The following is a 13,560-nucleotide window of genomic DNA, read 5'->3' as shown; positions in this document are numbered from 1 at the left end:
ATATATACTACAACTTTCTACTTGTACTACTATTCCTGCTTCGTACTTTTTTATTTATTGCGTGAGTGTGTGTGTGTGGGGGGGGGGGGGACTGAGAACAGAAACCTCTGCTCTTCCACCACCATGCATGACTGATGGCATGACGTGTTTATGCTAATATATTACTGTGCATTATGGGTAAACATCTCTTCTTTGGCATCAACTGTGCTTCCATCATAGGTTATTAGACAAACTTGGGACTAAATTTGCTGTAAAGATTGACGGTTCCCATCTCACAAATCTGAATACTATATTTTAATTTACCACCTTTGCTCTCAACATCAACAAGGAAGTGGTGGCACAGAGGCTAGAAAAGGTGGGCCTGTGATTAGAAGGTTTCCAGTTCCAAGTCCTGGCAGCATCAAAATGTGGGTGGGAAAGGTGAAACACCCACACCTGCCTCCCCCCTCATTTCCCCCACTCTGGGCCCTTGAGCAAGGCCTTTAACCCCCACCATCTGCTCCCCCGGGCGCTCTAGATAGCAGCTCTCTGCTCCACACAGAGGGCTGTGGTAGCTCGGTGGTCTGTGGTTGTGTCAGGAAGGGCATCGGTGTAAAAACCATTGCCAAGTCTTTGTGCAAGTCCGTTCGCTGTGGCGACTCCCAAAGGGAGCAGCCGAAAGAAAAACAAAAAATTCTCCCCATCATTGGATGAAAATTAAAAAAATATATGTTTAATCCTAAAGTAATCAAGTCGATTTAAAAATGTTTTCAGGATATTCTTATTCTACATAAATGTAACCTTGTTGAGATTTCCTTCATTGTTACTTCATCGTTGTTTGTTTGCAGGTTTTAAACCAGAAGAAAACCAAAACGGTGACGCCTGCGAGGGCGACAGTGGAGGACCGTTTGTAATGAAAGTAAGAAACGTAATAGTGAACCAATAACAGCTTCTAACCATTATTAATAAGATAATCAGTATAAACTAACCCGGATGTAATAAATTACTGCACCCTTTGTTTATTTAGTATCCACTGAAAACGACCACAGCTGAAGGTTTTACTGGCACTGATGAATAACGCTATAAATCTGAGGTTCTGTTGACACTTTTTATGCCCATCATAAAGTGAATATTAAAGAAAAATAAAGTCGATCCTGCATTTTTGCCTAATGACCAGCAGGGAGTGTTTCCAATGGAGTTAAATCAGATTTACATCAGTTTACAAGAAAAATATTTCTTTGTCGAATCTAAAGTTAGTTTCACGTCGTCAGCGTTGAATATTGTTTTAGAGTGAAACAAAGGTTTTCTACTCACTGATGAACTGCTGCTGTCAGATCCAGTAAAACCTTTAACAGCATTTATGTAACCCGTCAACATCATGGTACTCTTGGTTTTTATTTGTTCCTATGAAGTCATTGGAGATTATCAGGAGCTGCATTTAAAGACCTGTTTGTTCCTGTTTAATCCGATACTGTTTCAGGGGGTTAAAGTTTTATTTTTAATAAACTTCAGTGTGATGGTCATAATGGCTGAACATCAACTAAAAGTGTAACCAGCTGAAAAAAATAGCTTATTCCTGAATCCTCATAATCTTCAAAAATCAACATTTCTTTAAATCAAATAAAAATTTTATCAGGCTTTTTATGGATTTTTTTTTTTTCTGAATTTAATGTTTCCAGAAGAGTAATAACTCCCAATCCTATATAGGGTTTTACAAGCCAATTCAGAAAAGACTTTGTGAAAAAGTGTAAAAACAGAATGCAATTACTGTATTTGCAAATCTCATTTACCCATATTTCTTTCACAATGGAACATAGTAAACATATCAAATGTTGAAACTATAAAAATTAGCCCAACTTTTAGAAAAATTGCTTCTTTTTTTTTAATCTTTTTTCATGAATTGCCACCTTACTGTGGTGATTTGTGTGCCTGAATAGAAGCTACGCTGTTGGCAGGGTCTCCCTAGGTAGATTGGTCCTACAAGCAAGAAAAGAGTGGTTCACGATACTTGTATTGACAGAAGACAAGGAGCTCAATGTCCCTTGTCTAGACTTGGGATACTGGGGTCCCACCCTGGAGCCAGGTCTGTGTCAGCGAACGTCTATAGTGACTGGGCCAGTAAGTCCCAATAGTCCCTCCATAGCCTCCATGGTAAGGTCTATTCCAAGGTGCTGGGAGTTCAGTCCATAGGCAAACCTTGGATTAAGGAGGAACAATGTGGATTACATCCTGAACATGGACCAATAGATCAGCTCTTTACTCACATTTTGACCCTTCAGGGGGTATAGGAGTTCGCCCAACCAGTCAACATGTATTTTGTGGACTTTAAGGAGCCATTCAGTCGTGTTCCATGAGATACACCGTGGGCTATGCAAACAATGCAAGTCTGGTTCGCATTGCTCGCAGTAAGTTGGACTCCTTCCGAGTTGGGGTCGGACTCCACAAGGGCTGTCCAATGTCATTGATCCTGTTCATAACTTTGATGAACACAATTTCTAGGTGCAACCAGAAGGTGGAAGAGATCCAGTTCTGTGATTTTATCGCTATTTGCCGCTCTGTTTATTGGCCGGTCTGTGCTCCTACTATAACCTATAGTCTCAAACTCTGGGTAGTGACTGGAAGAGCGGAGTCGCAGATATAAATGGTCAAAATGAGTTTTCTCTGCAGCGTAGCTGGATTCTCTCCCTTGGAGATAAGGTGAGACGTTCAGTTATCTGGGAAAGACTGGGAGTAGAGCTGCTGGTCCTCCACATCTAGAGGAACCAGTTGAGGTTCAGGCATCTGGAAAAGATGCCTCCTGGACGCTCCCACCAAGATGGTGTTCTGGGCGTGTCCAACTGGAAGATACGCTGGAGAAGACCCAGGACATGCTGGAATGACTTACGTTCCTTGGCTGGTCTGGGAACATTTGGAATCCTCCCAGAACTGGAAGAGGTGGCTGTAGATGTAAGCAAGTGGCGGATAGGAGGAAGATAGACCATTTTTTAAACTGTTCATTTTCTCAGTTTCAAGACTCGATATACTACGCTGTTCCGTTGTGAATATAAATATTATTTCATTTAATTTCTATAGCACTTTACACAACCACAGTGACGATGATCAAAGTGCTTAAAGACAGTAATTAACATAAGTTAAAAGCAAGAAAAACACAATAACAAAAGGAAAACCCAAAATGGCACCACAGTTAAGTACTAAAAGCCTGTTGGAATAAAAAAAAAGTCTTAAGCTTCGATTTAAAAAGGCCAAGCTCTGTAACTAAACGTGTATGAAATATGTAAATCGTTGCAAATGATTTGATATGATTCATTAAGGATTTTGAAAAATTAGTATAAAACAAGAACAAAATGTTGAACAGAAACACATGAAAACGTAAAACGTTTTATTCTGGCTTTAGTTTAGACAAAAAAAAAAAAAAAAAAAAAAAGGCAAAACTTTCTGCATCTGAAGGTCCTCAGATTGTTTTTTTTCTTCTGATTTTAGCTCCAAGTTTTCTTACAGATTTGATTATAAACTTCCAGCTCCCATCCTTCAATCTCATTACTTCCTGGTTACCAGCTGCTGATTTGTGCTTTTCTGTGCAGTATCCAGCAGAGAACCGCTGGTACCAGATCGGTATCGTGTCCTGGGGCGAAGGTTGTGACCGCGACGGAAAGTACGGCTTCTACACCCATCTGTTCAGGATGGCCAGGTGGATCAAGAAAGTTATCGAAAAGACAGGAGACGACGAGTAGACGCAAACTCAGAATGAATCCCAGTCACTTCCTGTTTTGCCTGTTGATGAATAAATGATGCTAATAAAGTTTGTCCAAAATAATCTTCACCTCTAGTTTGATCAGTCTCTTTGTGGAAAAACAGGAATTTCAGAAATAAATGCTGGAAAATAACAGATTCTCAAGGTTCAGTCCTCAGTTGTCTTCATTTGTCTCCGTCAGTCAGCAGGTGTTTGTTCAGGTGAATATGACCGGAGGTCATGTCTCCTCAGTCGTCTCCACCTCCACCACCTGTCCGTCAGCAGCTCTGTGGCTCAGCAGGTGTCGGTTCAGGTGGGTCTGACGAGTGTAGCTTTTAGAGCAGAGGATGCAGGCGTATGGACGCACATTACTGTGGGACAAAATGTGCTTCTTCAGGTCAAACTTCCTCCGTAAGCATTTTCCACATTCCGGACAACAGTACGGCTTCTCTCCTGCAGAAAAGAAACTTCATGTTTTATTTATTTTTATAAACATGACTCACTTCTTTTTTTCTACTTTTCCTAAACGCTTCTCGCAACATGTTTCTGATAAGTCTTGTACTGTTTGTAGCAAATGACAGACATTGTGAGGCTGATTTCCTGCATCACTTTTGTGGACCCCGTCTCACCTGTGTGGACCCCGTCTCACCTGTGTGGACCCTGCTCGACCTGTGTGGACCCCGTCTCACCTGTGTGGATGCGGCGGTGTTCTGTCAGGTGACAGGAGATGGAGAAGGCCTTCCCACAGTCCTGGCAGACGTACGGTTTCTCTCCAGTGTGAATCCTCATGTGTTTTTGTAGGTCTCCTCCAGATGGCCACGCCTTCCCGCATACCGTGCACGTGTACGGCCTCTCTCCGGTGTGCTGCCGTACGTGCACGTTGAGGCCTGCGAGTGCGGTGAAGTCTTTAGGGCAGTGGGGGCAGCGGAAAGGGCGTTCTCCTGTGTGGGTCCTCAGGTGGCCCTCTAGGCCTTCTCGGGTCTTGAAACGTTTGCCGCACTGCGGACACAGGAAGCGGCTGTCGCTGCTGTGAGTGGCTTGGTGGGACTGCAGCCCCGTAGACGAGCTGTACAACTTGTTGCACTGATTGCAGCGGTACGAGCGAGAGGTGTGTGTGCGCTGATGGATCCGGAGCTGAGTTACTCCTACAACACAAACAGGACAGGCAGAAAGAAACGGAGATAAAACTAAAATACAAATTAAGCTTTAAATAATCTGAACTGCTTCTGGAATACAAAGCAAAGTATGGAAACTGAATTTCCTGCAGAGTGCAGATCACTGAATGACTCAGAGTTGAAGAGACCTCAATGTATTTTAAGAGGAAAAATATTTGCACAATAAATATTTTGAAAAGTATATAAGTTACAAAAATTAAAGTTAATTCAGGTCATCTGGATGGTTTCTTTCATTTTTGTGTTGAAACGTTTTGTCCTTCATCCAAAGAACTTCATCAGTCCGAGGAGCCACAAACAAACTCAGTCCCATAAGTGGCTTACTCACATATGCCACTTTTCCGTAGGTCCTGCTTGGCTCAGCCCTTATCGGGTCAGTACAGGTCGGATCGCTTCATTTCCCGTTTCCACAGTGCCCATTAGTGCCCCTTTAGTGGGTGGATCATTATTATCAACACACCGACACTCTTTATAAACCTTCTCGTTACGTGTCGCTCCATCTAGCTCTCTCTGAACTTTTTCGTCTGCAAGCAAACACAAAAACGCCTGAACTTCAGCATTTGACCACAGTTGTGACATTATTGTTCGTTTATACCTTCAAAATACTCCAAAACATGCTCCTCCAGATTCGAGTTTTTTCTAATGGTGGGTTAAAAAGAAAATGGTGGATTGGATTGAGGTGGAAGTTTCTGAAACTCCGCCCTCTGACCAATGACTCCGCCCCCTGACCAATCAGTAACCAACAATGCGCTGACGTCACGTTTTAGGGTCCTGTTTGGCCTCAATGGAACCGCAGAGAAGTAGGTACTGAAAAAACAGGCCAGTTCCACAAAGAAGGCCCTGTGAAAGAGCACAGAACCGGCCTGAGCGGTAAAGCGGGGCCAAGGAGGAACTGTGGAAAAGGGGCAATAGTGGACCAACCAGTTTGATGGTAATAAGATGGTTTATGGGGTCCGCCCACTTCTCGTTGACTCCTCTGAGGCAGCCATAGCCAAAGTGGTTCAAAACATCAAAGTTCATGCTCAATAATCCAGATAAAGAAATCCAAAAACGTTGTCAGGTCCTCTGGACAGTTTCTTTTTTTGTTGTTTTTGTTGAAACGTTCGGACTGACGAAGTCCTTTGGCTGAAGGACGAAACGGCTCAACAAAAATAAACTGTCCAGATGACCGGACTTAACTTTGTTGGATTTTTTTACCTGGATTATTGAGCATGAACTTTGAAGTTTAAAATATAATAGCACAAAAAAGGGTTAAATCATGTCATCTGGACAGATTCTTTTTAGGAAACATTTCGTCTTTCATCCAAAAGACTTCATCAGTCTGAGGCCTGCCAACCCAGATCTGTCTTACAAATAGCACCTCCTTGATGTGTTTCAAGCCAGCCCTCTGTAGAATTCCCAGAAACTGGCTTTACACATACAGCGCACATCTAAACAAGCCCAACATTTTGACAGATAAGAGGTTGAAGAAGTACTTCCATGCTAAATACCAGCAGAAAACTGATACAAAGAAACCAGACCATCACAATGTGAATGCTGTTTCTTTTACCAAGTTTTTTTTACCAGTCCCACCGATGTCTACCAAGTAGGTTCTGGAGTGGTTGGAGTCCCATCTGGCAGAAAGAACATTTTCTGTAAAAATTGCTGGGTGTGAATCCTTTTCTGCTCCTCTGTCATATGGGATTCCTCAGAGATCAATTTTAGGGTCTTTGCTTTTTCCTTTACATCTACTTCCTCTAGGATCCATATTTAGAAAACATGGCATCTCCTTTCACCGCAACGCTGATGATTGCCAAATCTATGTGCCTTTAAGGCGAGTTGATGCTTGGTCCATTAAACCCCTTATCGTGTCTTGAGGATCTTAAAGCTTGGATGGCCATAAACTTCCTGCATTTTAATGAAACAAAGACAGAGGTACTCGTTTTGGGATCTAGCGGAGCTTGTTCGAGCCCTCCAGTTGACTTAAAACCCCTGACAATGTCATGATATTTGAGAAAATTAGCAAAAGGTAAAACCTATTCTTTCAAGGCAACAGTTTGAAACAGTAATCCATGCTTTCATTTCATCATGGCTGGATTACTGTAATTCCCTCTATCTCGGAGTCAGCCAGTCCTCACTTACACGTCTGCAGCTGGTGTAAAATGCTGCTGCATGCCTTTTAACTGGAACACACAAAAGGGAGCATATCATGCCTGTCCTGGCTTCTCTCCACTGGCTGCCCGTGTATTTTAGAGTTCATTTCAAAAATTCTTTTGTTTGTTTTTAAGGTTTTAAACAGCCTTGCCGCGCCTTATTTAACCGAGCTTCTCCACCACTACACTCCCCCCGGTCACTCAGGTCCGCTGAAAAGCTGCTTCTGGTCATTCCCAAGAGTAAGAGGAAGCTTTGAGGAGACAGGGCCTTCTCTGTTAGTGCCCCGAAGTTATGGAACGCTCTGCCTTTGCACATTCGACAGGCCCCTTCACTGTCCATTTTTAAAACCCGTCTGAAAACTCATCTCTACTCAGTGACCTTCAACCCGAGACTTGATTTTACTTCATTTTTATTGGTATTGATTTGATCTATTTAACTCGTCGTTTTATTGTGTTTTAAACTGAGTTTTTAGTTCACTGTGTGCTTGGCTTTGTAGCTTTGCTTTTATGCTCTTTTTTTTATCTTGTTTTTAACTGATGTTCAGCACTTTGTTTCAGCTGTGGCAGGCGCTTTATAAAGAAAGTTTTAAAGTTAAGAGTTATAACGTTATAAAGAAAGAAATGATGATGATGATTAGTCCCTGAAACTAAGTTTGCACTGTCTGAACGCAGTGTCAGGGGTGTGCCTGTAGGCCTCACCTGAGAAGGTCTTCTCACAGAAGCGGCAGCTGTAGCGGAGCTCGGCTCCCTCGGCCGAATGCGACTGCTGGTGTCGCAGCAGCGGCATCTGCGAGCTAAACGTCTGCGAGCACACGGAGCACACGAAGCAGCCGAGGCCCGGCTGGCGGTGCTGCAAACGGTGGGCATCCCGCTCTTTAGCGGACTCGAACATCTTGTTGCACCTGCTGCAGGCGAAGCCCTCTTTGTCCAGGTGTGTCTGCTTGTGATTGGTCAGGCTGGACAGGTGGTGGAACGCCCGGTCGCACTGGACGCACTGATAAACAGGGCGCGCTCGGTGCGAACGCTGGTGCGACAGAAGCTCGTCGTCGCTTTTAAACGCCGTGCTGCACTGGAAGCAGGTGTAGGTCCTGACAGGGCGGGGCTCTAACGAGCAGTGCTCCTCTTCAGCTTGAGTCTTCACAGCGCCGGGTGTTGAGGCCAACCCACAGGCCCGGTTCGAGCGCAGGTGGCGAATTACCTGTAAGGCACGTTTGTTTTAAAGACTTCCTGAATGAACCGAAGAGAAACGGGTTCAGGTCAACGAGCTCACCTGAGACCTGTAGATAAAACACTTCCCACACTGAGGACACCTGTGAGCCACACGCTGAGAATTGTGGGAAATGCTGTACAGGGTGCCGGCTGGTACTTCAGCTGTGGAGACAGGAAGTTTCAGTGCACTGCGTCAGTCCATGTGTGTATATGTGTGTGTGTTTGTTACCTGAGCCTTCTGATTGGCTGACACAGTTCCCAGGTGAGTCCTTTGACCTGACAGGAAGTTGGATTATTACACAGGTGTGTTTGGACTCAGTAACAGAACTGGAATCAGACTCTCACCTGTCCAGGACCTCAGGTGTGTCTGAGCTCTGATTGGACACCTCCTGCTCTGTCAGAACAATCGCAGCCTCCTCCATGCTCACCACCACCTCCACCTTCACCTGCTCCTGCTGCAAAGGACCGCCTTCATCAGGGACAGCATCTGATTGGACAGTTCTGTGGCTAGTAGGCGGGTCAGGGTTTGTTGGTTTGGTGAAGAAGGAGTGGGACCAGACGCAGAGGAGGGTCGTCTCCGTGTCTTTACTCACTGAGAATGTTAGAACCACTTCAGACCTTTGTCGGTTTCAGGTATGTTTCAAGTCAAATGTTTGTACCTGTGGTTGTTGCTCGCCCCACACAGCAGCTCTGATTGGTCAGAAGCTCCTTCAGGTGTTTCCTGTCTTGAAGGAAGTCCTCCACAGCAGCGGGGGCGCCATCAAGCCAAGAGGCAGCCTGCAGGACACACAGGATGTTCAAACTTGTCATTCAAAACAGTTTTTAGGCGATCGGATAGCGTTAAACTCAGGTTTGAACTGCTTGAACGCGCATTAATATGTTTGTATCCTTGAATCTGTCGTCTGAACATCATCCGTCCAGAGTCGAGCTGTAGGACCACCCACTGAACCACCATGACAAAAATATCAGCTCAGCTGCAGACTGCTTATAGACATTTAAAGAACCTTTAGAATATTCTGGACATTTCCCTTCTTATTTGTTTTAAAGCTAAACGTTTTCATAACCTGTTTATCCAATTCCTTCTTAATCAAAATGTCTGAGGTGTTCTGAAAACACCTCTTAACCACAGAGCAATAGCTTTTTATAATACAGTAGTCCCTTGTTTATCACGGGGGATCCGTACCCTGAAGCCCTGCGATGGGTGAAAATCCACAAAGTAGGAATAGTAGTAAAAGTAGAAGTTTATTTTATTATTTATATACAGTAGATACATATTAATGCTTTTTAAACCCTTCCCTCACTCTTGCAATATTCTAAACAATGTTTCTAAACTCTAAACGCTCTAAAAGAGCACAGAATGTCGTGATTTCGGCTTCCTGACTCCTCTGCTCTTTGCCACCTGCAAGCGCTCTTGGCCACGCCCACTTCTCAGCTCTGCAGGAGAACATCTAACTTGTGATTTCTCTTAAAACAAACACTTCTCTTATAATAATTAACTGCATCTTGTCGGTTGTCATTTTTTTATTTTGGTAAGAATAATTATGCACCAAATCTGTTTCTAATTTAAGCAAACAAACAAAAAAAAATCAGAGATCTTTGCTGAGGAATAAAATGACAGCAGCTCAACATACTGACAGGAAGTCAAAGGTGTTGCTGCTAAATAGGAAATGAGAATAACTGAGCACAGAGTGGATTACAGCGTGCTCAGGTGTGGCTTTGTCTAGCTGTCATTTACAGGTCAAAAACTCCTTAGATGGACAATTAAAATAGCTAGCAGAAAATATCCATAAAAAATTATTATCGTGTGATGAACTCCATTAACTCAATAAGAGCAAAAGGATCAACAGACAGTTTGATGGTCAAATATACCCAAATGCTGAAAGATAAATTGTAATTTTGAAGTCAGACTTGTTTTCTCCATCCATCCATCTTTTGCTTGTTCTGAAGTCGGGTCGCGGGGGCAGCAGCTTGAGCAGGAAGGCCCAAACATCTCTTTCCACAGCCACCTCTTCCAGCTCTTCTGGGAGGACTCCAGGACATTCCCAAGCCAACTGAGTGACATAGTCTCTCCAGCGTGTCCTGGGTCTCCTCCCAGTCAGACATGCCAGAACCACCTCAACTGGCTCATCTCGGATATGGAGGAGCAGTGGTTCTCCTCCGAGTCTCTCCCAGAGAACTGAACTTCTCACCCTATCCAGTTTTTCCACTACCATTATACAAGCGGGGCGCCCCGCCCCATCAACAGAACCGAGCGCCCCGCCTACCGAACCGAAATCCCACCCACCATCTGGATACACGTAGCAATCACGTAGCGGTACGCAATACAGGTGTGCTAGCTAAGAAGCTAAATGCAGCACTCGGGCTGCCTCTTCCCTCACGCTGGATCCCCCCACCCTCTGCTCGAAAACTGTCGGTACAAACAGCACGCAGCTAAGATGTGTCTCCCGCCCCCAAGATGAGATGAGCGCCCTGTTATCTAGGGGAAACACTTCTATCTCTAATGGAGAGTCCAGCTACTCTGTGGAGGAAACTCTTTTCAACCGCCTCATTCTTTCGGTCAGAGCTCATGATAGGTGAGGGTAGGAACGTAGACCGACCAGTAAACGGAGAGCTTTGCCTTACAGCTCAGCTCTCTCTTCACCACAACGGACCGGTACAGAGTCCGCAATACTGCAGACGCTGCACCAATCCGTCTGCCAATCTCACGCTCCATTCTTCCCTCACTTGTGAACAAAACCCCGAGACACTTGGACTCCTCCACTTGAGGCAGAACTTCACCCTCGACCTGAAGAGCGCAATCCACCCTTTTCTTACTGAGGACCATGGCCTCAGAGTTGGAGGTGCTGAATCTCATCCCGGCCGCTTCACACTCAGCTGAGAACCGCTCCAGTGCGAGCTGAAGATCACGGAACGATGACGCCAACAGGACTAGATCATCTGCAAAGAGCAGAGGTGGAATCCTGAGGCCACCGAACTGGACTCCCTTCGCCCCCTGGCTGCACCGAGAAATGTTTTCAGCATGTCAAATAAAAAACGGACAATTTTTCTGGTGATCGGATGTTAGGAAAAAGTGTTCTCCCCAAAAAGTCCTTAAAAACCACAAACGTGTGTATATTTCTGAGGGGTTAGAGATGACCACCGTCAATCAAATCACCTGAAATGAATTTCTGACAACAAATCTGAGCAGTCTCAAAGACAGCATGTCACAGGAAGGAAGAGGAGCTCTCAAACTGAGCACCTGTCTGAAGGTGGGGACGGGGAACAGCTGCTCGATCCGGGACAGGAAGTCCGATATGAGGGAGTTCAGGGCGGCGTCAAAACTCTGGTCAAACACTTCCTGGAGGAGAAACACAGAGAGGATCAAGACGATGACGATGGTGGAACGATGACGATGGTGGATCGATGAAGACAACGCAGGTTTGAAGCACCGACCTGCAGGAGGCGCTGAGCGTCGGCTGGTGTCTCTGTCAGTTTGTTGGTGAGAGTGAGCAGAGCGGAGCAGCATCTGTTTACATCTTCATCCTGCTGCCGAGACAACAAACAAACAGTTTGATGACGGAGCAGCTCAGTGAGATCATCAAAGAGGAAGAATCAAATCCAACAACTGGTTTGGGAGCAGACCAGCAGTTTTATGTGTACTGGTCCTGTGGCAGCCATCTTTCCTCACTGTTTTATTTTTCAACACAGTACACCTCTTAACTTTGTTTATTTGTTGGCAAAAAATCACTGGGAACAGATGTGGTCTGGAGGAGTCCTCACCGATGACTTCGAGACAAATTGGATCCTGTTCTGGTGAGTCTGAACATCTGCTGGATCACAGAGGGTCACCTGAAAACAAAGAACAAAACGGTCAGGAAGTCATTTCCCTCTCATACTGTTTTTTTTTTATTATTTTTTTTTTTTATCACATTCACAGTTCAAATGAGCTATTGTTATTTTTAAGAACCAACATCCCTTTCCCACAATGCAACAGAGGAACTGTGCCTGTTTGCTGGCCTGAAATTGGACTAAATTATCAGTCTGAACAGTTTTAGTAAAAGAAACACAAGAATTCCAGTCACTAACATTATTGTTGTCCTCCTTCGATACCGTGGTTTTGAATAATTTGTAATAAAATCCCACCTTGGCCCTCAGAGCCAACAGCAGTAGACCCCTCTGCCTGTCTGTCAACAGCTGTGGGACGGCCTCAGTCACCATGGAAACAAAGTCCTCCAGCATCCCGTAATGCTTCATGCTTTGCTGCTGGACCACCTGCCACATAGCTGCCGTCAGGAGGCGGAGGGGAGGGATGAGGAGGCGCAGGGAGGAGAGAGGGAGAGAGGAGGCTGCAGAGGAGGAACATGTTGGTTTAATTTGTGTCAGCTAGCGCACTGAAGTTAGCATCTGATTTCACAGTAAAGGGCTCTCAGGGGTTCCAAACACTGGTCCTTGAGGAACACCATCCTGCATATTTTAGTTTCTCTGCTTAGACACACCTAATTTTAATAAACTGGTGATTTACAGGCTTCTGCAGAACATGAGGAAATAATTAAATCACTGAGTCAGGTGTATTGGAGCAGGAGAAAAAAAAATTAAAACATGCAAGATGGTGTTCCTCAAGGACCAGGGTTGGGAATTCCTGGTTTAAACATTCTTTGATCAGCTCTAGTTTAAAATCTACAATATTTAGACTGTTAGGACCAAAACTAAGTTGTTCTACACTTTAAGCAAAATCTTTAAAATCATATTTGTGGTATATGAATAATTTATTCTATTTATTAAAAAAAGAGAGATATTTATTATGCAGATTGCTTTTGGTTATTGCATCTATACATCACCACAACATCTAAGTCAGGTTTGTAAACAGTGCTATATTGAACAATACTATAGAATAAATGTTTCATAGATCAAACATTATGTTTTAAACAATTATCTTTTTGCATAAAACTACTTAGTCCAAGTTTGAACAGTTTAAGTAATGTAGATTTTGATCTGGATTCAGTCAAAGATCATCCCAAATTCAGTGCAATAGCCCCCTGACAGTAACTTCAGTCCACCTCGGAACCTTTTCTCAAGTTAAACGTTTGTCGGAACCACATCTGGAGAACACAAGACTTCCAAGATCCATAAAACACCAAAAACTGTTCTGATTAGACCCAAATAGGATTCATGTCTGGTACGAAATCAACATTTATAACAGAGTACCTCCTCCCTCCTTGGCCCTGTTGGTTTGAAACAAACTGCTGCATAAACGCTGCTCAAGTCTGATTTAAATCTGTATTTTACGTTAATTAAAATCAAATATGAGCTGCGAACGAGCCGAATGAAAGCCAGCCGAGTCATAAACACCAGTTACGTG

The 13,560-nt window shown here is 44.1% G+C and overlaps 1 protein-coding gene and 1 long non-coding RNA gene across 2 annotated transcripts in view; one reads left to right on the top strand and one right to left on the bottom strand.

Moving 5' to 3' along the window:
• Positions 1 to 3,802, top strand: part of f2 (coagulation factor II (thrombin)) — a 16,337-nt gene extending 12,535 nt beyond the window's left edge. The window contains exons 14-15 of the mRNA XM_037696521.1: positions 828 to 898; positions 3,561 to 3,802. Of these exons, the coding sequence (XP_037552449.1) occupies positions 828 to 898; positions 3,561 to 3,710 (221 nt within the window). The 3' untranslated portion in view covers positions 3,711 to 3,802. The remainder of the gene's footprint in view (positions 1 to 827; positions 899 to 3,560) is intronic.
• Positions 3,803 to 8,363: 4,561 nt separating this feature from the next.
• LOC119428863 lies at positions 8,364 to 8,646 on the bottom strand. Its single transcript, XR_005187723.1, has 3 exons — positions 8,568 to 8,646; positions 8,452 to 8,498; positions 8,364 to 8,384 (listed from the first exon to the last, which is right to left on the bottom strand). It is a non-coding gene; the product is annotated as an uncharacterized LOC119428863 (long non-coding RNA).
• Positions 8,647 to 13,560: the final 4,914 nt, after the last annotated feature.

The sequence above is a fragment of the Nematolebias whitei genome, chromosome 23 (genome assembly GCF_014905685.2).
Source record: "Nematolebias whitei isolate Nwh7 chromosome 23, NemWhi1, whole genome shotgun sequence".
NCBI classification, from domain to species: domain Eukaryota; kingdom Metazoa; phylum Chordata; class Actinopteri; order Cyprinodontiformes; family Rivulidae; genus Nematolebias; species Nematolebias whitei.
Note: the sequence above shows the minus strand (reverse complement) of the source record. Positions and strands in the feature narration are given on the sequence as shown.